The 24839-nt window shown below is 44.2% G+C and overlaps 1 protein-coding gene across 3 annotated transcripts in view; it reads right to left on the reverse strand.

Moving 5' to 3' along the window:
* IGF1R (insulin like growth factor 1 receptor) overlaps positions 1–24839 on the reverse strand; it is a 175824-nt gene that overhangs the window by 145215 nt on the left and 5770 nt on the right. For all 3 annotated transcript variants that reach the window (XM_038185039.2, XM_027466223.3, XM_072043315.1), the window contains exon 2: positions 2874–3419. In XM_038185039.2, coding sequence (XP_038040967.1) covers positions 2874–3419 — 546 coding nt within the window. The remainder of the gene's footprint in view (positions 1–2873; positions 3420–24839) is intronic.

The following is a 24839-nucleotide window of genomic DNA, read 5'->3' on the forward strand; positions in this document are numbered from 1 at the left end:
AACCATTCATGGAAACAACTTCAGAAATCTCCTTTTATCTTGAAAGAGGTTTTTATGTGGACCTGCAACCAAACTGAATGAAGCACGGCTGACATTTGATATGCCAGAAGAGAAGTAGGTGCAAGTCAGAGAGATGATAGCATGCCAAACCCAACAGAGCATGCCGCGGCTCCAAAGTGAGCGAACTAGTAAGGCTGCTGCCTTGGGGCACTCAAAGGTAAAGGAATGTATACTACACAGAAACCAGGGCAACAAAACTGGCAGAGACACTGCCGACACTTTATGCTGAACCTTTACAAAAAAATTTTTAAAGTTACAGCTTCTTTGTAGCTTGTTCAACTATAGAAACGTCAATGGATTATTCTAAGTCAAACACAGCATATCCTTCCCTCTCTCCTCCCCTCCACCCTCAACATTGTTCCTGCACGAGTTATATTGAAGGAAGCACAAGGTTTTTCCTTTGTTTGTGAGCAAGAAAGAGAAGGAAAAAAACAACTTCCATTCAATGGCAAGACTAAACAGAAGCCAGGCTACTTGAAAGTACTAAGTGTTCCCACACAACGTTTTACCCACCAACTTGAGATCTTTCAGCGTAAAACCTACCCAAGGACAAAAGAGATTTAATATACCCTCCTCCACAGATCCAGAACAAAGAAAAATAAAAAGGCATAAATGAACCCTGAGTGACAGACAGCATTTTCAGTTCAACATTACTGTGACGCACAAGGAGAATGTCAGGGTTAAATTAGATACTTCACTAGAAAAATATTCCCTGGAAAATAACATGGGTCTCCTGTCTTTACTGGTAGGAAAACGCAGATTAAAAACACCCAGTCACTTGAAGTCCTTGCTTCTATTCTTTTTCATGTCCTTGTGTAGTTTCGTACAGTGTATCCTCTCCAGGCCAGGAGTTCATTGCCAATGCGTTCAAGCAATCTAGCACAACAGACAGAAAGCTTCCTTTTCAACCACTGGACATTTACACCTCCCTTGTTTTTCTTCAGAAAGGGAACACTTTGGCGTTGTCTCTTTTTTTGTTGTTTGTTTTTCTTCAAAACAAATGGCTGGCAAATTAAAAGCCTTCCTCATGAAGTCAGTGGCTTATCGGGACTAGCAGATTAAATAGGCCCAACCTTCTCACTCTTTATTTAATAGAACTTGGCGATTCTTGTTATGCTATGCAACCTAAGATACTCTAAACCCACATTGTTTTCCACAGCGTAATACTCTTAACAAGCCTTTTAAGGCTCTTTTTCAATACTTTCTTTCTTCTTCGTGATCTCCCACAAAAGGAAGATGAAAGCATATAGGAAAAGAAAAACATTACTTACATCTCTGCTTTAAAAGCGCTGCCATCACAGTATAACTATGACCTCATCTTATCTAAACACATCTCTTCTCATGTGCATTTGGGATCCAAATTATGTTAACATTCCCCTAGAAGTCAACAGGCTTTTCTTGCACATTACTTTTGTCTACTCCAAACAGCCAGAGCACAGAGCAGAAAGCGAGTTGTTGTATCCCATTAAAAACACTACTTATACCCATTCAAATCACTGAAGGCAACGAGGTTGGCACAGGAATCACCTCGGTCACCCTCTGCAGACAACCAAGCTGCACTCTTAATGAGGACATAAATTCGGCTTGCTGAAGCCTAATGACTCACGGCAACACAAAGTAAGAAAGCAGAGCAGCTCACTTCCCTCACCTCCGACAAGTCACACAGTCTTCCAGTAAGAGGCTGAGGGGCTTTCTTCTCTTTATTTAAACACTGACTTTATTTCCTGGAAGAACTATTGATAAAATCATAGCCCCACAAATGCCTTTTCACAGAGACGTTTTTGGCATGTGGTCACTGAAACTGCCCTACAAGGTGCTTTAATTTCACTTCTAATTGAACGTGAGGGCTTCATAAGCACCTGATGACCTACTTAAGACATAAACACACAATCAGCTCTCCCAAAGGACAGTAACCTGAACAGCCCTGTTTCTGTTTTCTCTCACACAGGGGTGTTTCCTACCATCTAGTGTGGTAGTCAAGACTGCCCATGGAATTTAGGAACTGTTCCTCCCAGTGACGACTGCTTGTAATTAAGCCCCACTGATACTGCAGGGCTCAGCTTTCATAAAGTTACAGGATGAACTCAAAAAGCCTGCCATGTAATCATGTTATCTGAGTAAACTATGTATTTGTTTACTCTATTTTTAAAAAGTGAGAAGAGATCAGGTTTTGTTTTTGCTAATGATTGCTATCAGAAAAACACGAACTCTGTCATACCAGGTAAGAACAAAAACAGGCAAGGATAACTTCGCCGAGAGTCAAGATACCCACTGACTCTTTAACACTGCACACTGTACTGTAACAAAAATGCTTTAAGTAAAAAAAAAAAAAAAATATCTTAGGTAGAGAATTTGTCATCACAGAAACTTCTGAAGGTGCATGCCAAGGGAGGCAAAGAACAAAGTCAAAGTGAGTTCAGTAAACAGCTTCAGCGCGGCAGCGACCGGGGCACACGTAACATCACTTCAGCGAGGAGGAGGACACGGAGCTCAAAAGCCACCTCCTGCTGAAGTCCTCAACCCAGCTGCACGTTAATTCTACACTTAAACACCTGGAAACTTTTTCATGGGGAAGTAATCCAGGAAGCTTGAGGGGTTTTGATACTTTTGGGTTGTTGTTTTTTCGATCAAGTGAGATGATCCTCTTCTAGCTGAGGAGGAAGGAATTTGTCTGTCTAGTTACTGGATAACTCGTCATGTGGACTACATACCAGAAGAAAAGTTTAAGTTACTAATGAGCTTAAAATAAAACCATAAAATTAAACCTCTGCTCCACAAAGAGGTAACAGAAACACAAGCTATTCAATTCTTACTTTTCTGGCAGTGGTTGGTGGTCCAGCAGCGGTAGTTGTACTCGTTGTTAATAGAGGTCTTCTCGCACAATGGCTTCTCTTCCATTGTTCCTGGACACAAGTCCCCACATTCCTTTGGAGGTTTATTCCCAACAATGTAGTTATTGGACACCGCATCTAGGATGAGAGACCAGTCCACCGTGGAGAGGTAACAGAGGTCAGAGTTCTTCTCAATCCGTATGGCCCCGCGGGTTATGTTCCTCAAATTGTGAAGCCCAATCTCTTTAAGATTTGTCATTTCAAAGATAACCAAGGCATAGTTGTAGAAAAGGTTCCTCCCACGAATAACTGTGAGGTTGGGGAAGAGATCGCTGAGGCTTTCCAAGCCTGCCACACGGAACAGCAGCAAATAGTCAGTTATGACAGTGAGCTTTGGGAAGCGGAAGTTGCGGTAATCCTCTGCTTTAGAGATGAGCAGAATTTGAAGGAAACCCTCAATTACCGTACAGTTCTCCAGACGTTTCAGCTCATGGATATCATTGCGAATGTCAACATTTGGCCCACAAACTGAAAGTGTAGAAGAAAACAGGAAAGTCAGTAAACAAAACATTTTTAAGGTTTGCAGAACTGTAATGCACATTCACTCTTTCCGTAGCCATAATTTTTTTCCCAACTTTATCAGGCTACCCTGTTAAAATAGGAACCAAGTAACTGGTTTACATATACACTGAGTATCTACTTCATTTAACCCACCACTATTAATGCTACCAGCAGCAGCACAGGGCCGCAAGCCACATCCTTCAGACGACAGAGGAACGTTGTGTGATCACTGCTGTTGAAAAGAGAGCTGCATTAGCTTGAGGGACATAAACTCCGTTCATCTGCACACCCTGCTTCAAATTACATCATGACACACGTGTGAGCAGGCCAGGGGCTCAGCCACATGACTCCCAAGAAGTTGATCAGCATAGACAATAATCCCCTGGTCGTTACATTACTGATTTACATCCCCTCTACACCACCTTGATACATGGACGTAAAGGTGAATGCTATCCAAAAGATTCCAACTTAAGACTTTTTGAATCACTCTTCCTTCACCGGGCCACAAGGAGAGCCAGCCCTAGTTCTCGAGGGCTTGCCTTGCGATGGCTTGATCAGCAACCCCACAAAGCCCACAGAAAGCTCCTCAGCACCTCCTGCACTGCAACTGGGAGGAAAAGAAAGTGCTCGGACCTGTAACTAATGCATGGAATTCCGCTTTGCATGTTCCAGCGAACCAAGCTGCACTCATTTTGGCACCAAGGCACAAAAAAAGTTTCTCAAGTTCTAAGAAACACGGGATCAATTTATTTACAAGAACACACAGCATCACAGCGAGGAATTTCCCTTGGAAACAACAGGCTGAACTCAATGCACTCGAGAAAACAATGGCCCAAGAGGACTGGTCCCTAATAAATCTGTTTATTAGGTCTTTCCATATTAGACAAGTACCACAATAATAATTTTAAAGGGGCTGGAAGAAAAGTACTAATAATACAATAATTAGACACAAAACACACTTTGATGTAAAACAAAGAACTATGGTGTGGAGAGAGCTGTTGTTCTTGGACTCCCTCAGACTTGGTCTTCCGTGGAAAACAAGGAATAAAGACTCCCCAGAGTAGATAATAAAGCTGCTTGTAAGCAAACAAAGTAAAATACCAATTTATTTGAGAAACCCAAAACTTAAATAAACTCCAAGCAATTAAATTTTGTGGAAAGGTTCTCTTCTTACACATGCTAGGCTTAATTATTTTAACAACATTTTTTTTCCTCAGACAAGAAATAAGTCCAAACATAAACTCTGGAGCCAAAAATATTAATTCTAACCCTGGCAAACTCTCTAGAGATTCAGAAACCACTCTGACAATCAAAAGCAGTCCTGTCCCACAATTCTTATCTAAAGCTAATAACTTAAGCTAACAGAGGATCCAGGATGTGAACATGCTAAAACCATAGCAACTCTAACATCCAACAAGGACTTAATAATATCCGACAAGGACTTAAAAAACAGGTAGGACACCAAATGATTACTGGCAGATAATACACATTAGGGGCAAAATAAGAACCATGCTTCCGCGCTAGAGGGACAATGAAAAAAAAAAACTAACCACAATAGGACAGGATCTTTGCTAAGAAACAGATGTTTTCTAGGCAACTATTACCTAGTCTTCCTTCTATTATGTATTTTAATGGGAACTGCTGCACTAGAAGTAGCCACAACCAAGAACATTCATTGCCTAAACCTTAAAAACAAACAAGAAAATCCTAATGTACCACGCAAAACACTTGGCCTTCAGTCGCAGCGAGATAATAAGTTCCCCTTTTAGCATATAGTGAGTACAGAATTGCATACTACTGCCTGGAGTAGATGTGTCAAACCTTTAAGCTCAAGAAAATGACACCGAAACAAAACAAAAAAAAAAAGAAAGGGTGAATGGGTTGGCCATACCCAGCTCTAAAAAGCCAGACGGGAGGGGAATGTGAAAGATACCCAAGACAGTAGCTCTGGTAATAGATAGTCACATGAGGCAACAATGTGGGCTTCCCATCTCCCAGATCTGTAGTGAACACAACCGTGACCTGGATGAAATTGCTTTTGCAAGCTGGGATCCAAGCCTTGCTTTCAGCTTCTGAAACTTTCTTCAGAAAGACCCATCCTCCCACCCATCCTCAAGAGACCGTGCCCTCTGCCCGAAGCACAGCTCAACAATAATATCAGCAAGTTTACGTTTGGACATCAGGCTTCTCCTTCCTTTAGGAGGGAAAAAGAAAAAAAAAAAAAGTTAAAATAGAGCGTTTCTCCAATTAAACTGTTTTGGTTTCTGACTCTACCTGTTGGCAGGACAAGGTGAACAGAATGGTTCCTGTTATGGCAAAGCAAAAGTAGCAAAATTTATTTTACTGCCATAAAATTTTAGAAAGCTTAGCTGCTCCAAGCCCTTTATTTTGTTATAGAAATAAAATTTGCACTTGCGCTGACATTTTGCAGGCAAGGTTCCAGAGTGATGGGTTTAAAAACAGCTGAGTTACAATACCCTAAAGAACAATTTGTAAGAGAAATGGCAGCAACCGTTAACTAAAGCATTATATATCTGTCCATGCATCTATTCCGAGGCTGGGTTTTCTAAGGCATATTGGTTTTAGCTTTATGTTTGTTTCAGCTTGAAAGTTACTTAATTTTAGATATTTAATGCTTTTATAAATCAATGAGATTCCTAGAACTTTATGGAAAAAGTATGCACTCACTTGCCTCAATTATGAAACATCATCCCCTTAATACTGAAAGGATGAAGTCCAGGGGGCTCGAATGTTAGCAATGGCTTACAGATGAGCATGCTGCTGACATTTGTGATTTAAGAACTTATTAGTCTATCTAGCAAATTGTGTTTTGAGAACTTGATGCATATAATGAGAACTGCAGAGACCTAAACGTGAAGTAGGACAAGCACCTTGGCCCATACTGACATTTGGAAAAAACAGTTCCAACTAAAGCAGCATTGGGTTGTTTGTTTTTTTAAAATTCTTTCAAAGTTTACACTGTTCACAAAAGTTAATTATACCACAATGCATCATCTTTTTCTCACGTTTTTCTCCCTGCCCTGAAAGGGATTATATGAAAAACAAATTAATCAGAGCTCAAAGTCTACTACAATTTCCATTTGGCAGTGCTGTGTTTTCTTTGGATCCCATTTTAGAGAAAGAGTATGCAGACTTACAATATAAACTGACCTGTCAGACTGAAAAGCACATAAAATGCTCTTTAGAGTATTTATTTTCCATCTAAGAGTTTTCAATATTCCTGCTTATATTGTTTTTTTTAAATATGACCAGTGTAACTCATCTTTGCTTTGTGTTCTGTTCCCAACTGGAAATTCACTATTATGTATTTATTTTGCTCACTAACAGCAAAATAAAAACGCAGTATCTGTTTTTACCCTGCCGTGAGTCTCAGGTAGGTTATCAGCTCCGGGATAACGGCCACATTAGATTTATGCTGTTCTCATTCAGCTGCTTGCAGACTTCCCAGCCTTTCCGTGAACTACCTACCTTGTCTCAGATTTATTCTAAACCAAACCTAATTCTAAGTGGGAGATTACTTCTTTAAATAAGTATTTATGTATTTGTTTAAAAGATAACCTCCAAAATACAATAGAACAATGAAGAGAAGCAATATATCCTTTACCAGATGAACACAAACACCTCTCTGGAATAAGGCTTTAGCCCAGAAGTACCCACCTGCACCTACCACACAACTTGGGTTCCTTTTTTCTCAGGGACAAACTGCATGGAAATTTCCAAAGGTAGCACAGAAACCTGCTTCGAGCTGCAGTCCTTCTGAGGAGCTGCAGCCCGTTCCTAGTCACAGGACAAATCTACACCTGATGATGAAACCAAAGAGGGCCAATGAAGAGCTCAACCTAGCAGTTTCTTTTCAACCTCTACTACGGCTTGCTAACATTCATTTTGATCAGACCTACATTTTGACCTGGACAACAGCCTCGTCACCTTGAGGAACACGTGGTATTTAATCCTCACCCACCACCGAAGAACCATGTGCTCCATCCATGGCTTTGCTCTTCTTACACCTCCGCTCCTTATTGCGCATCAACCACTCCGGGAAGCACTCGCCTGCTGCCCCGCAGCAGTTTGGAGGAACCACTTTTTTTCCAAAACAGCATGCTATGAAAAACAAATCAACACAAAGCCTGCTGCAACTCCTGCCTGCTACAGCATCTTCTGTCACAGCCCTACACATACTGACAGCAACTGATCTGTTACTGACACAGAGGTGTCAGAGGCAGGACCCCCAGCTCACAGGTATTCGCTGTAAGGGTCTGTTTCCTAGAAAAAAAACTGCAAACATTTCATCATGGTGTAGTTCTTTGAATCAAAGACGAGCTCTTGCTTCCAGATTTGATATTGCTCCAGGTTACTCCATTTAAGAGTTCTAAATAAACAAGTTTTTTAAAGCTTTTTCTTCGTGAAGAAGAAAAAAACAAAACCCACTTTACTTCACATTTTAGGCCTTGCCTTGGGCCTGTTTCTTAGGGCAAAGCTGGAAGCCTGTACTACCCAACAAACAACCATCCCCACACAGCTCATCACCAGACCAGGACCGGCCAAGGCAGCACCCCAACCCTACAGCGAGCCGACAGGCCCTGCAGCCTGAGCCACTCTAGCTGGGTCAGGCCTTCACAGTGCCCACCTGTATGGCCACACTCGCTTCTGACAGGAGAATCAGGACACCTACCCTTAACATCTGCCTTCTGACCCCGAGATGAGCTCCTGCTCACCTTTCTCCTGTTCTGTGTGCCCATGGTGTGCTAGCAAAGCAAGCTGTGTACTGCTGTTTTGCCTCTTTGTGAAAACTCCCTCCTTTATTTCAGTGTGGGGGTGCAAAGCTTTACTTCAAGTAAGGAGCCTGGATACCTTCAGCTTTTCCCTTAAATAGGAAATCATGAAAAACAACCACATATCTCGTAATGCTGGTCGCTGGAAGAAAGCACTGAAGACATAGAAATTGTCCCCATTTCCTATCTTCTTCCTGCCCGAGGGGTGTTAACACCCATCCTGAGGGTATCTGTGATCCACAAGGTTCAAAAGTGGGTTTTGTTTATTTTGATTATTTTGTTCGTCTGTTTACTCTGTTATTTCTTATCAATGGAGGGCACTTAGTTGCTCAGCTCCTCACAACCCTGAAATACGGCACAGCGCTAGCAGGTACAGTACATGACCATCACCGCTGGACGATTTCTTACACAAAGCAAGACCTATAGGGCCCAACAGAAAAAAAAAAAAAGTCAGTGATGTTGGGCAGAGCAGCTCGCTGCCACCACAGCCACCAAAGGAAAGCCTCCCTCTGGCAGTAGCTCCCCAGGAGCACTGCAGCGAGGCCATCTCTCCCGGCCTGCTCCTGCTCCTCCCCGGCCTGCTCCTGCTTGAGTCGCGGTGGCTGAAGGCAGCGACGCCGCTCTCCACAGCTCTCCTCAGGCTCAACCACGTCATCCTTCAGTAATGTCAGCACAGAGCCGCAGGACTCGCAGGGAGATCAGTACCTCTTCCGAACTGAGTTGTTTACTCCCTACAGAGCCGCCTCCTTTTCACCCTGTGTTTTTTTAAATCAGATCTTTATAAAAAATATATATTAAAAAAAAGTGTCCAAAGCAGCTACTGAATGTGGCTGTGGTCCAGCAGCGCTCATCCCAGATCCACAGCATACAGTGTCCTTTTCAAGGCACGCATCTCCCCCGTTACAGTCTCTTTCATAACAACAAAGAAGGCGCTTATTGTACCGGATGGATTCAGATCTGCATAATGCATAATGGTCTGCATATTGACATGTTTACTATATATTGGATTAACTCAATAGAGGGGCTGTCTGGCACACTGGAAAAAAAAAAAAAAAAGAAAAAAAAACAAACAGCAGTGACAAAAAAAGATCTTGCAGGCACTTGAGGGTTAAAGAACAACTTCAGCTGGTGGCAGCATCCCGGCCTTCAGGTTACTTGAAAAACTGACTCGAATCAGGTTACAAAAAAGGTACTAACCATACAATAAGGCCCTTCAGCAGATTTAAAAGGAGCCTCTTTCCTAAACAACTGTAATTGTTCAGAGAGGAAGCAAAAGGACACATCAGTGGAAACGGAGAGTAAAGAGTCTGAAAACATTACGCCCATACAGATTATAAACAGGGCGAAGCAAAACTTGATCTTAACCCCTCTCTTTGTTCGTACTGCTACCTATTATGCTTGCTTTAAGAAAGCCATCAGAACAGTCATACAGCCCCGAAGAAAAAAAAAAATTTATATATATATATATATATATATATATGATTTGGCCATCTCTGAGCAGGCTACCCACAGTCTGGTACTAAGAGGAGTTCAGCCCTGTAGTTTCACTCCAGGATTTGTAAGGCCAGGTAAGGCTGAGAAGGATCTCATTGGCGACCACAATTTGCCTTCAAGCCTCTGAAAGGCTTCGGCACAGCTGTACTATATGCAGACGCAGGAAAAAAAAATTACTCCAGAAACATACGAACTCTTTAATTGCATACTACGCAAAGAAGAAATTAAACGTGGAGCTCACAGAAATCAGTGGTTGGAGCGATTTCTTATGACACTTTATATTAACACAGGCTTCCACCACCCACTACGCTCTTGGTTTTTGCCTTCGTAGTGACACTATGAATGAAATATATATTTTAGTGTCTTTAATGTACTTACACAACCTCCCACAAAATTTCTGTAACTCTCTAAGCTCACCTATCCTGTATGTGTCACATCAATCACTTGCTCTCTTCCCAGGGAAGCCAGCTGCTGTGTTACCTCTTGGGATGTCAGAACTGGTAACAAGGAAGGAACTAAACCTCTACCCCGTGATTTGAGCCGTCTCCCAAGCCACTGAACTTCTGCACTTCTTTGCTGAATACACTGCATCAACCGCTCAAGGTTTACCAACGTTTTCTGATTTCCTCTCTGCACTGTGGAACAAAAAAAGATAAAAGGCACTCCACATGCCATAAAACATCCACCAGTTTAGCTTCTGCTAAACAAGTCCACAGCTGAAATTCAAATTCTGTGTTTCTAGCACTCGTGCAGCGCTGCCATCTTTGGCTTGCGAAACATGAAAGGGAATGCTCAAACCCAAACAAAAAACAACTGTTTCCATTTGAATGCAAGTCTTGAGAGTGTTCTTGTTTACACATCTAAGGCCCGGCTTTTTGTTCATTTAATTAAAAGTCAAGCTTTGGAGGACAAAGCTAGACCACAACAATCTTCTCAACTCTCAAGGGACTGGCGATTATACTGCAATGTAACCTGTCATTTCTGGGAAATATGGTCTGTGATCATTAGCTTACCCTGTGTCCCTCGACACTCCCAACGCTATTTTACAGGAGTCCTCTCTCCTAGGTTTGGAAGGAAAAAGTGGTCTTGTAAGGGGCAAATCAGATTTGGTCCACGTAACCAAGACAGACTGGATTCCCCTTCTCCACACACGTTCTGGTCGTCTCCCACAGCCTCTTGGAGAACACACGTTCTATTTTAATTTTCTCTTTTACCGCTCTAACTATATATTCCCAACCCAAGGACCATTGTGTTACTGAGCTGACCAGAACAAAACATTGACAAAAACAACACACAGACGGACTACAACCCACATCACAAACTGAGACTGGCTCTGCCTTTTTGCTCTTGCAATTTCAGCTGTCATTGGCTAAAGATATCTCTGGCATTGCTGCTTTCCATGAACTTCCTCCAACTTCCCCATAAGTGTATACAAAAAAAATTCAGAATAAATCACATTTCTGTCCCTCATCTCACTGACTTTCTCCCTGCCAACATTTTACTTTGAATGTCAACAGGAACAGCAGCTCCACAAAAACAGAGCCAACAGAATGAACTGAATCCCTATAATAATATTGATTGATGTCTTCTCTACACGGCTCACCAGAGCAAGTAGCTCTAGATTTAGCCTAGCTCACATGAAAGCATCTTCATGACAAAGTCATCCCCAAATTAATCCTCTCTCACCAAGACTGCACTGACCCAGCACATCCCTCAGGGGCTCCTCTGAAGCCACATCTGTTAGCTCCTGCGCCTGCAATAGCAGACCACAAGTGGCTCACTTGGCATGGGTTTTTGTTTGTCCTCGCGGGTTCACAGGGCAAAAAGGGAAGAAGGTATTGCAAGGCTAAAAACATTTAAGTGGCTTGAGCTTGCAGGGTAGCACTTGAATCCCCGACCATCAAACCAAGTCCAAGAAGCACCACATCTTGAACTCAGTAATCTGTACATCCCAGGTTACAAAATGTGTGCAAGACTCTGCTTCTCAATAAAAGAGAAAAAAAAAAAAAAAGCTAACAAAGATCAAATCTGCAGCAAGTCCCTCACCCATGAGCATCCAGTATGTGTCAGACAACAACAGTCACTGCTGGAGCACTGTGGTCAGCGCTAACATCCCTGGTGAGGTGTTTGTGTACTACAGGTGAGTGAAGGAGGTTAGAAGCACCAGCTAAATGCAATTGCAGAGTAATTCCAAGAACTACACTGTGGCACTTCAGGCTCACAATATGGTCACGCTGGCCAGCTTAAAAGAAAATTGTCCAAGTCAAACAAAGAAAAAAACTCTGCAAAAGAAAGCAGGTGATGCCTAGATTACGAAAGACAAGCTTGATCCTCTTGAGAAAGACTGGCATCAAACCTCTGCGCTCCTCTTGCCCTGCAGAATCGCTTTTCTGACAGCGCCACGAAATAAAAGCATGCCATTCCGCAGAAGAAATGTAACACAGAACTGAGTAGGTGGCACGTTATGATCAATAACTATGAGCATAAAACTTCCTTTTTTATTTTTTTACTGGGGTAATAATGTTTAAACTCTATGCCAGTAGCTTCAGCCTAATGCCTGCTAAAGCAGAAATGGAAGACTAGAATTACAAGCTGTTTATAACACTGAATTTATGTTTCACAATCTGTGATGACAATAGAGCTTAACAAAAATTGTCTCTCCTGGGGACTGTTCTTCTCCACCTTTAAAAAATAATTGTGTGCATGAATTTATTTATTTATTTTTGGAACAGTTGTCTACGCATCCAAGTGACTCAGCAACTGGCTGACAGAAACCTATGGGATGTACGCTTAGGATGCAGGGATAAGCAGCCAATTCTCCCAGAATGAAAAATCATCATGTGGCTGGGCTCAGTAACTCACAGTCAGGGACTCTGCTCCGCTGTTTGCTGCCTGCCGAGCTGCCATCCCGTGCTCATCTAGGAAAGTGGCTTCTCCGTCAAGTTTACCACGATTTATTTTATTTCTTTTCTAAAAACTGCGTGGCCAGCGAGGCCGGATCATTCGGACTTCATTAGAAGCAAATTGCCAAAATGCTACTATACTGCATTCATCTTTTAACAGTCAGCAAAAGGATTAATAGAGAAACATCAGCAAGTTTTACGTAGCTACACAGAAATCCACAGAAAAAAATAGAAAGCTGATGTAATTACTCTTAACAATATGTAAGATGTGACTACTATCCTATGCTAACAATCTCTCTTTCCTGGATGAAACAAAGAAATCCTGCGTTTTCTGACCTTCCACAATAGTTGTTTGTTTTAACAAACTGAACCGAGACTTTAAGACGATTTAAAGAAGCACCTAATTGCATAGAAAAAAAAAAACAAAACAATGCTACCAAACATCATTTACCGAACAGGGAGCCCTCCCATCCCTCCCTGCACATGGCAGCCACGCAGCTGAAGATCACATCGGTCGTGCTGCGACCTGTTTTCTCCAGGCAGTTAAAATATGACCAACTCACACCCCCAAAAAAAGGGCTTTAAAAGTATTAAATTACACATATGCAAGTGCTGTGGGGCTTTCCAGCCATGAGCTAACTAGGTTGGAAAAAGAACCTTCCTCTCCAAACACCAGGTGAAACACGCAAGCTGGCACCAGAGGCGAGGTGACGGGTTCAGGGCTTATCGACTGGGAACCGCTGCAGCAGAACAAAATTTAAGACAAATACAAACCAGAGGAGCTGTACCAGTAGGAGTCCCCACGTGAACTCACTCCTCTGGACAGTTGGGTGCTTTTGACTTGCTTTCAGTGTCACAAAGAGCCTGTCCAGGAAGTGCTCCGGGCACTGAACAGCAGCATTCACACAGGGTATTTATTGTCCCAGAGGCATCCCAAGAGCAGGAACACTGTGATACCAAAGTGCCTCTGGCCACAAACAAAGCTCTCTCAATGCACATAGGTGAGAAGTAACCCAGTAAACACGGTTTAGCACAGAAAAGCAGTGCCCTCTGAGACAGTCAGCTACCAGAAGCTCGAGTTTTCATTCCTCTGAAGATAAAGAACCATTTCCCACCCTACGTACAGAATTGTCACAATATCTGTACAGATCTTCTGCTCAACAATGAGCCGATCTTCCCCGTAAAACACTGGGGGGATTGTTAAACAAGTGCCAATTGAGGTGTACTCCATCACTTGTTTGCACACAGATTTAAATTCCAGGTGATATTTCAGTTGTGCATTTTTATACAGCCCAAGACAGTGGATTTCCAGCCCCACACACAGCTTTAGACACTGCCCATGGGCATAGCGGATAATGCACAACATTATAATTCTGGCTAACAGAATGATTTAGGCATTTAATCAGCCTAATTGTACAGTTCTTTTGCTTGGCAACCGCACTTATTGTCACAAAGATGTTAAAACATTGTCAGAAGAGGATAGAGGCAGAAGTAAAAGAATTATAGTTCTTCCTCCGGCAGGAGGAGCCTGGGATTTCCCAGCTACAGAAGCCAGGATGTAAAAGCTTGCCCTAATGCATTTCTGACCAACCCACCCATGAGAAAATACAGGGTCAAAGTGGGTTAGAGAAATACAGTCCTGGCATGCTTCACTCAGAAAACCGTCACCAGCGATCGCCTATTCTGCTCCCTTTCTGAGCCAAAACTTGGTGAGAGGAGAAAGCGTTGGAAGAAAGGGCTGCAGGAGGTCACGGGAGACAGGACTTAGAGCTGAACCGAACAGCATCAGCAAGCCTGCTGGAGGCTTGGACACGCCAACTTCAGGCGCCTCCCTCCACGGGGATCTGCAGCTGCACACGCTCATTCCAGAAGGCAAATCAAGGCCAAACTTGCTTGAGATGGAGATCTGGAGGCTCAAAGATTGTCTTCATGGTTATTTTTTTCACCCTGTACCTTGCATACAGAACACACTCATGGCCAAAATACAGCTGCAGAATGTATCCTTACACCGAGTTGTGCTCGCTCCCTGCTCTTGTTCCTCTATTTGTTCTGGTCATGAAGAAAGTGACGTAAGAAAGCAGAAGAAACGTGAGCCAGAAGGAAGAGATGCATAAAGTCGAGGAGACAAAAGAACAACTGGAAGAACAGAACAGAGGACTAGCTCTTACCTACGTGATTACCACTGAGTACACACATAAACATGAAGTTCACTATTTCATTTTGCACTTACACGTCACTGTGGGTTTCTTGCTTGTAAGTTCACTGGGATTGGCTAACTACTAAATGCTGATTTGTCACTACATTTTTACATTCACTTTGTACTTTTGCTAAACCAAAAGATGAGTAATGTATTTACTTAAAACTAAACATCTTTAACCAATTCTACAGAGGAATGCCACAGCAAAACCAGCCGCTGGTCCTACAAGGTAAAGGAAGAATCTCATCCCCACTGCCAAGGATGCATCACTGCAGCAATCCCCAAAAGTTTTCTGCCTATCGTTACAAGAAAAAAAACACAGTGTAGGTAAAAAGGATCTGCTCAGGAAGAAAAGAGAACAACTCTTTTCCAACTGCCCGTGACAGCTCGCTTGAAGGCAAAATCACTCGGAGAGCACAGCTGACGGACGGTCCTTGGCCTCGCCTCACTTGTCTGACAGCTCTACTGGCCTCTCGTGTTGTGAAAGAAAACCACTCTATTTGTGCAAGGCTAGTTGGTTCCATGTTAAGAAAACATATCTGAGCAGACTGTGCTTTGCTTTACCATATGCCAGCTTCATTCAGCTTCAGAAACCAGGAATTAGTCCCCTTCTTTCCTCCGCAGTTAACCAGCAATTTAGGGAACAGACAGGCGTGAATTTACACACCACCCCCAGATCTGGGAAAGGTCACACGCAGGCACTAATGCCAAATTTTCTAGACCACTCTGGAAAAGGCAACCACCCAAAAAACGGGAGTCCTGCAGTGATAGACGTGCCGGGCAGCACCACAGCAAGAATCACATCTGGTGCCTCTGTGGGTACCAAGAAAGGGCTCGTCCCCATCCTTGCCCCTTTCCTCCTCCCTCTCTTCCCCACCTTCTCCCCCAAAACAGGGACTCACCTCCAAACGGCCACAATGCTCTCGTGCACCCTTGCCTGAGGGCTGATGGCACTGAAGCCAGGCACGTTTTGTCCCAGCTGCTCCAGTCCCGCCCAGCATCTTTGCAAAAGCCCACAGCTATCAGGCACCTCGGCCGAGGCACAGCTGCAAATGGACTTTTCATTCGGTACAGACAGCACAAAAGGGTAATATTGGGTAAACACCACTGAGGAGTCCTGCTTTAACCTCAGTTCAGATACCTAAAGTTAAGTCAAACCAAAGAGGAAAATGAAAAGCAGCAGAGATGAATCAGAACGGAACTTCCACGCGCTGGAGGGGAGCTGCTGCAGTTACGCTGCCAAAGCCTGAACCACCTCCTTTCCAACCCAAGTCATGTTTAGACATTCCTGGCCAAATTAATCCAAAAATCCCAACTGAAACAACTTGTGCAGGAAAAGGAGAAATTAAAAAAGAAATAGAGGCAATCTAAAGTCAATGTAAAGTATCATGTATGAAGCAAAATGCTTCAGGATCGCAGCAAGAGGTTTTGTTTGTGCGAAGGGCTAAGTCCTGCCTGTGCTATCAGTCCTTTCCAGTCGCTGCCCTTCCTTCAATGCACTAAAAGCAAAGCATCTTTCATAATTCCTCTGAAAGGCCTGAACAAGTGCCTGAACTTCCACGATCTGCTCTCTATAGCCTTGAGCAAGTGTGACAGGAAATGGACACTGCTCTCCTCAATGGCTGCTTTCAAGCTTTAAAAATAATAATAATCGTAACGTCAATCAGCATTAGGCCTATTACCAGTTTGGAAGATGCAGACCAGGAAACGGGGAAGAAGAGAAAAGCAATGGAAAAAGGAAGAGGTTTGATCGTCATACAACCCACTTGAAAAATCCTTACTTCAGTGAACTGGTAAATAAGCAATTTCAGATGTTTTAAACACCCTGTGCTACCTTCTGAAACCTAGCCGAGCTAACGAGAAACGGGTTAATTACATCCCTGATTCTCTAGAGTATTTCAGCAGGCTAAGCGTTACCTTCTCCTGAAGGGACAAGGCGTTCTTTTGGTTATTTAGTTTGTCTAAACCAAACAAACACAGCGTGGCCAGTGCTAAGGTGGCCCTTACCGGCACTTCCACGAAAGCAGGGGAGGACAGGGCTGCAGGTTTTCTGCTACTATAAAACACTTAAACCAATCTGCTCCTCTGACATCCTCTCCCTTCTCGGGTACAGATCACAAAAACAACTAAGTCATCTGACTTACTGGGGAACATCCTGCTGATTTAAAAAAAAAAAAAAAAAAAAAAAAAAGACATTACTTGAGAGGATACAGAGCACCACCTCCTAAAGCGCTCTGCTGTCTCAGCACAACAGCCTTCTTGCCATTTCAAAGGAAAAATGGCCGTATCAATTCCCCAAAACACAAGTATTATGACAATATCGTGCATTTAATTGGTTTAACAAAGTGCTTTTATTACAGCACATTGCAACACAGATGGTACGTGACAAGGTATGAGGTGACGTGGTATAGCTGCAAGTATTTGCAGATTCTCCGCAAGCAACGGTTTGGGGAACTGCAGTGCTCACTGCTAATAAAAGTCCCCTCGCAGCTCCACAACTCTCATTAAAACCTCTCATTAAGACCAGGACGTGCCTTCTAAGCGTGGCTGTTACTTGTAAATTCACTACACCCTGAAGAACGAGTCAGAGTGCTCTGAAAACTGGTGCCCTTTCCGTGCTTCACCGCATTTCAAGCACCCAACTCGGTGTTTCAACTTTTTCTAGAGGGAATCTCTTGACACCCTCCGGGAGTGATTTGGTTCTCTGGCTGTTCCCTGGCAGGAGCCAGACCACCTGAACCAGCTGCTCTGAACATGGGAAGCACACACCTCGCAGGTCCAAAATCTGGGAGATTTTTTTTCCTGTTTTGTTTATGCATTTGCAAAGCAAGCTGCTCTCAAATGGCAGAGCAACCACCGCTCTTCCCCCCCTTCTCAGCTTTCTGCAACCCTAGATATGACAACATAGGAAAAAGCTTGTACAGGCTTTCCAAGAAAAAGTATGTTTTTCCTCCTGTTTTAAGGCAGCGTATCAAAGTGCACGTCAATGGCAAGCTTCAGTGGCTCAGAAGTCATCTGAATAGCCACAAAACACAACGCAGACGGCTCCTTTGCCTTCCAAATTACCACTTTAGAAAAAGTCTGCAAAACTGCAACTTTGTGAGGGAATAAACAGAAAAGGGACAGCCCTACCTCACGTCTCCTCTTATTCCTCCAGGTAACTAACCTGCTTCCTCCTCGTGAATCACTTCAAGGCTGCCTTGCAGCTCGTTTCCAAACCTAACTCAGAGCTGTATAAATCCTCCCTTTAATTTCTTCCCCCTTCAGCAGAATTTACTTTCCCATTTGCAATGCAGGCAGAGTCCAGGAACTATTAAGTTATGTTAATAACAAACAAATGTTTTGCTAACACGAAGTTTGAGAATAAAACAAATAAAAAACCTTACCTACACGTGCTACGACAACGTTTCTAATTAGTATCTCCCAAAATAGCATTAATCCCATTTCACCGCAAGAAAAGAACAACGCTGCGGAACGACAAGGTCAAGGATTCATCAGGAGATGATCACAAAAAGATAACGGGGATACGTGAAGTTTTCTCCACCCCAAAATTGCCATCTGTAGAGCCCGCTGGCTGAGGCTGTGTGCTCTCATGTGCATTTTGCAGTCACGCTGTGAAGGAGCAGGAGACTTGCCCAACCCCTGTACCTGCGAGCAAAGGGATTTCATGGCTCCTGAGCTCAGGGACAAACACGGGGCGATCAGAAGCACCTCCAGGACAAAGAAAGCTAACAACAAGGTTCATCTGTAAGCTTCTTCCAGCAGCCACTTCCAAAACCTCTCCCCATCCCGCCACGCACCTCGCTGACCCACTGCTAGGTCAGGGGGCTGGCCGCAGCACCCCGCTGCATTCAAAGCCTCCCATCTCACACACACCTGCTCTCGCTACCGACATTTTTGTACCAACACCCTGGGCAGCATTGAATTACTTTGCCGAGAGTCACTTCCACATTCCACCCTCAAACTCCCCTCCAAGAAGTCATCAGTCACTCTCAGCTTTCACACTTCAGTAATTTTGGAATCAACAGGAAACGGAGATCAATTGGGATTTTGCTAACTCAATCGTGACTCATCATCCAACTCCCCTTAGCCTCCAGATTCATCTGTGCAGAGATGTGATAGCGAGGCCAAATTTAAAACAGCGGAGCTGGCGAGCACACAATTAACACTCCCTGGTCCATCAGACTCATCACAGCTACATCTCCAGGCTTCCCGAGAAACCGCCCTGCTATGACCGTGTCTCTTATCCCCCAGCCAGTTCCCAAATGCAGTGACAATTTGGTTTGCTTAGCCTAACCACAAAAAAAATAATAATCAATCAAGAAGATTTACTGCACGAACCCACTGTACTGCGCCCTGGAGTTAAACCCTCCCGAACAGGAGTTAACTCTGCCCACCAGCGCCCTAGCTGCGACAGCCTGTCCCTGTCCTCTGTTCTTCCCGTTACGAGAATACTCTCAAATCATTAGATTTCTTTCTGCTTACATAACCGCCAAGCCAAAAAAGCCATTTGCATGAAATTAAAAGTCAATAAAACCCAATTATTTCATTTACAAAAATAGAAAATCATTTCATATAAACCACTTAAATGCATTCTTCTAAAAATAAACTTAATTACAAATCTAACATGAAATTATAACAGCATATATTAGGGCAAATGCCTACTGTAATTTAAATAAAACAAAAATAGTAAGCATGTAATTTACACAAAAACGTTTGGACTGGTGGATTCACTGCTCAGGGCTCTCTTGGAGCCACCCCTTGTTGAACGGTACGAGAGCTTTCAAGTTCAACAACTATTTGTGCAAGTGCCTCATTTCAATTCACTCAAACGGTTCCGTTCAATAAGGAAGGAAGGAATTCATTCCAAATTTTAAAAATAGCTGACCCCTGCGTAGAAACCTGTCAAGCAGTCAGTGGGCAAAATCTATTAGCTCTTAACTTCCAAAGGACAGCGAGAAACTATTCTATTGATTTTATTTTTAAATCATGCCTGTCCACCACACTGAGTTTTAATTAAGTCTCAAAATTCTTCCCCATTTTAATTACAATTCCATTTTCCGTCCAAATAGGGAAGTAACACAAATGAGAAGTAATCTAGCAGCAAGCGCACCATCCACCATTCTGTCATTTAAAGGTGCGAAAATTAAGGATCTGAGGAAAGGTATCGAAATTGCTTGTTTACATGAACACACAGAAACAACAAATGTTATTTACTGGCAAAAAAACTCTTTTTTTTCTCCGTAAAGGTCATATTTGCAAATTGAGGTGTTCTAACGGCTGTCAGTCAAGAAAAATTCCAACTAGAAAATACGCAAAATGAGATTAAAACTGTGTATTTAAAGCAAACTCTTCCTGCCTGCTGTTTCAAGTCGCTAGGAAATCACCCACACCACCTCAATAAAGAAAACACGATAACACTAGCAGTGCTCCGAGGCCTTCGCACTAAGGAAGTAATAAACTTTGAACGACAAATTGGACTGAAATTGCCAACGTTCCCACCAGCTTCAGAAGTTACAGAGCTGCAGTGCCTGGTGGAAGCATTAGAGTTGCTTTCAGCTCCGTAAAGCTGTAGTAGCTCCGCTACGCTGAGCGTGGCTGGATGGCACCACCGCCGTCCCCACGTTTGGACGCGCTCCCACCTTGGTAAGAAGCCCCTGCCTTTGCCCGCACACATGTCTGTTCCTGCAAGAGGATGTCCTGCGGTGCCAGACCCCCAAACCAAGGCAGAGACTTCCACCCACGTACCAAGGGCCCCCTCGGAAGGAACACGACCGCTCCAGTCCCACATGGTACCTGGCTAGGTGATGGACACGCGCCTCGTGCCCTTGACACAACTTGGCTTGACTCAAGGTCATCTTCACAGCCTCCTGGGAAGACCTGGGGTTTACTGAGGTGCACCAAGCACCCCAAAGCACATCAAAACTCTTCAACATGGCCCTCTGGCCACCCTCAGGGCCAGCATTGCTCCACATTTTACAAATGGGGAGGGAAACGCAAGCACCTAGAGGAGGAAGAACACAATTTCTTCCTATCCCTTGCACACCGTCAGCTTCTGAGGCATGAGATGTGGTCGCTTCCTATTTTAGCACACATGAACGACTACCAATGTTGTTGCTCACAAACCCATCCAATCCCTTCCTAAAAGGCAGTTACGGTATTTAGCTCAAGGCTTTTCCACCCAACTAGTGGATGGACAGAGGCGACTGCACCAATAACATCATCTTATTATGCTATTTGCTGCTCACAGAGGACGAGAAACCAACACCCTCGCTCCCGATTTATCCTTGTCAAATCAGTATTTAAGCAAAACCAAATCCGGAAAGAAAAACAAATGCGAACACAACTGTGCAGCATTACGATACAACATCTGATGCCCACATTCCAACCCTCTCGCCCTCCGACAGCGCGATGCACTGCGGACAAACTTAAAAATAAAGTCACTGATATCGACGGCACGAATACCGCAAAAATCCTCAGACGCTCTTGGCTTAGCCAACGGAATATGTGATTGCTGTCCTCATCCCATCACTTTCTTTGAGGAAAAAGATCGGGAATACGCTTTTGCCAGGTCAACCCACTCCGACTTCAATCTTGCTGACGTTTCTTGAGCACTGCTGAGGAATTCCAACCACACGAAGCCTACGCGAGCCCTCGGCAGCAGCACTTGCAGGACTCCTTGCAGAGGTGAGCATTACTGCATGATTTGCAATGACCTATCTGAAACCAAGCAAGGCCCTCAAGGCCCAGCCCTGACAATTTTACACAAAGTGTATTTTCAGCCTTGATGTTTTTTTTTTGCTTTGTGGGGTATTTTTAAATATTAAGGAGATGAAAGAATTGAGAACAGAGATTGCATCTGTTGCCATCACAATTTAACCACAGTCCATGTATTTATACAGTGGAATCTCCAAAATAACACTGCATCTGTTAAGATGACAGTGTTTTTCCATGGGCGCTGCGCTGTGTTAAAGGGGAGTTACTCCAAAGCAATTGCTTTTGAAGTGCTGATTGCAATCCACCCCAAATTCTTTTTGTAATCTTCTTCAAATGTGTTGAATTGTAAAGCTGTTGTTTCTCAGTATGGCCTGGGAACAACAAAACCCTAATACATCTCATCAGTGGGCATTTGGCACCGAAGCCTTATGGCTAATGCAACATGTTTATTTAAACAATGAACTACCAAAAGAGATGCACAAAACACAAACCACGTAAAAACAGATGTCCGTTTCACATGTGTTTCTGCTGAAGGCCAGAATCGCTGCCTGAGTGCACACACGCACTCGAGCGCATTTGTCTCTGTGCCTTATTTCTGTAGGATAACAACTGAACCAACTTGAAAGGATTTTTGTTCGGTCGCTGGTAATGCCGGCCACATTTCGGAACCACAACCCATCCGGGCGTGTAGAAGCTCAAGTTTGGGAAGGGACTCCCACAACCTGCTTCAAGGATTGAATACACAGAACATGCCATTTGGTAAGGCACAATTTCAATGGCAATACTCGTCTGCACAGGCAGCCTACCCTAACCTAACAAAAAGTCATACATTTTATTAGCACATGAAATAGAACAAAAAGCAAATCCCTCAGTCACTCCCAGATTTCAGACCCAGGTAGGCTCAAGCCGAACCTCAAGGAAGTGCTTTCTCCTTAAAACCCAGTTTTGCTGCTTCGTACAGTGGTAACTGCACAGATGAGCTCCATCATGGGTGCAGCCACTGAAAGCATGAAGGGAATACCAACAAAACCTGCTAAAACAATCTCTGGATCCAAGGCATGTGAACAGGGCTGACAGACCCTTTGGCATCTTCCCCCACACGAGTGGTCTGATGTTCTCTGGGTTTGCAAGCTGATTTCCCCCAGCCGCAGCACCTCTCAGGTGCAAGGAAAGGGAGCACAAGCACATTTACAACACCTCACGTGCATCTCCTAGCACAGCCGGGCGTTCATCCCCTCCTTGCTCCCTGGAGACGTGGCATTTGCAGGGGACCAATAAAACGTACATCCATCTCCAAAACACACACACGAACCCACCACCGCCGCAGCCACAACAAACTGAACGACGCCGGTAACGACAGCCAACGCAGCCACAAGCTGCTTCCACCTGCTGGGGACACAGAACAACTGGAGAGAAGCAGCTAAAAATCCCCTGTCGTGGCAGCCAGGCACCGTCGCGATTCCAGCGGGCTCCCCCTCCAGCCCAGCGGCTCTGCGGACTCCAAGGTGGTGGCAGCACGATGCCAGCCCCGACACCACAGCCCACCCCACGTTACCCCACCGCGGGCTCAGCAGCTCCTGGTATGCCTCTCCCCGCACATCCTCTTGTAAAAAGGACCCAAGGGGAGGTGACAAAGGCAGCAGGGAAGCAACACGTACTATTTGTACAAGGACCGACTGAAAATGTGGAGAAAATGCTAAGCTGGAGCCCATGCAAGTAATGAGGAAAGCACGCCGGTGAGATCCAGGAATAACGCCCTATCCAGGTCCAAGCCAATTCTCTTATAAGTTTGTTTCCAGGAGCAGCTGTCACCAGGCTTTGCTCCAAAATGCTGTACCTGTTCAAGGCTGAAGATGTGAACTATTGGTCCCCATAATACCCTCCACATCCATAAATACCTCTGATGATTTTTGGAGGGCTGCTCTACCACACATCATTTTACTGCCATAAACACCAGGAGCTCACATCTCAAAAATAACGAGCTGCCTGCCCGCTAACTCAGAGAACCAGCATTATTTCAAGGTGCATTTGGAGAAGCTGTTCTCACATCTGAAGAGAACAGGGATCCTCTTTGCCCACCAACAACCCTCTCCAAATTCATCGCTTCAGGTCTTGCAAAGTTCCCCTGTGCTTAAGCGTTAGGGAGACCTGAAGCCGTGTGCCACGACCCAAAGCAAACCAGAGGCAGCATCCCACCAGGCGTCAGGGAAAGCCTGCTAGCACCCTGTCAGAGCACCTCGTGCTAACCACAGCAACTCTACCAAGAAGGAGCAGGTAAAATAACGCGACGTGACCCTACCCTACCTTACCTCGCGCTGCCACCAGCAGACCCTTTGAGCAGCTGTGCTTACAGAAGCTTCCTCCCATAAATACTCTCCACGTTTCAGGAGAAAAGTGTACACAACTAAACACACCCTGAGCGCCTGGGCACTCCCTGCCACTTCATCTCATCTGTCTTTAAGAACAGCCACTGCAACGCCAGCTGAGGATGACGATCACTTTACTTGAGACTCACACTCAGCTGCAGTTACCTGCTCTGTTCCAGCAGGAACAAATGGAGGAGATGCTTCAAAAAGCATATTATCCCAGCTCTAATTTATGCATGCTCCCTCTTAGCATCACGTCGTTTATTTTAAACCTGTCAGATATACTTGTAATGTAGCATCATGAATAATTTAAAGAGTAATCTGTATAAACCCAGTTTATAAACTTAGCAGTAGGTGCAGTGCCTTTCATTCAGACAGGCTGCACTCTGATGGAGTACAAGGCATCTCCGACTGCTTCGGCATGTATTCGTTTCACAAACGTCACAAAATTCATCCTTCCTTCCTCCAATCAAAGCCTCTGCTATCTGAAAACTGTTGTGCAACTCGCCAGCGTAAGTGAGCAGAGCACTAATCCGAGAATTGTTCATATTGAAGTAAAAACGACAAAGCTCCCAGAAACAATCAGCGAAAGCGATCCGCCACCCGATCTGCAGCAGCACGAAAAAAAAAAAAAAAAAACACACACACAAACCACACAGCATGTAGAGTTTGCCTCTATAATTAGGGGCTCCGACATTTGCTGCATTTCCCTACCCCATTTTGACACCACTCCCCTCCACGGGGAGGAGGGATGCACAGCCAGGAGCTCCCCAAAAAGCCCACCTGCTAGGAGAAAGTGTTTTGACCAGAGCTGATGCTCACGCTTCCAAGCAAACAGCGCTATCTTTACAGCGTGTAATGGCACCAATAACAGCTCTGCAGATAACGCTCTCCCTGACTGGTCACGGAGCTAGCTC

This window comes from Anas platyrhynchos, chromosome 11 (genome assembly GCF_047663525.1).
Source record: "Anas platyrhynchos isolate ZD024472 breed Pekin duck chromosome 11, IASCAAS_PekinDuck_T2T, whole genome shotgun sequence".
Taxonomy (NCBI): Eukaryota; Metazoa; Chordata; class Aves; order Anseriformes; family Anatidae; genus Anas; species Anas platyrhynchos.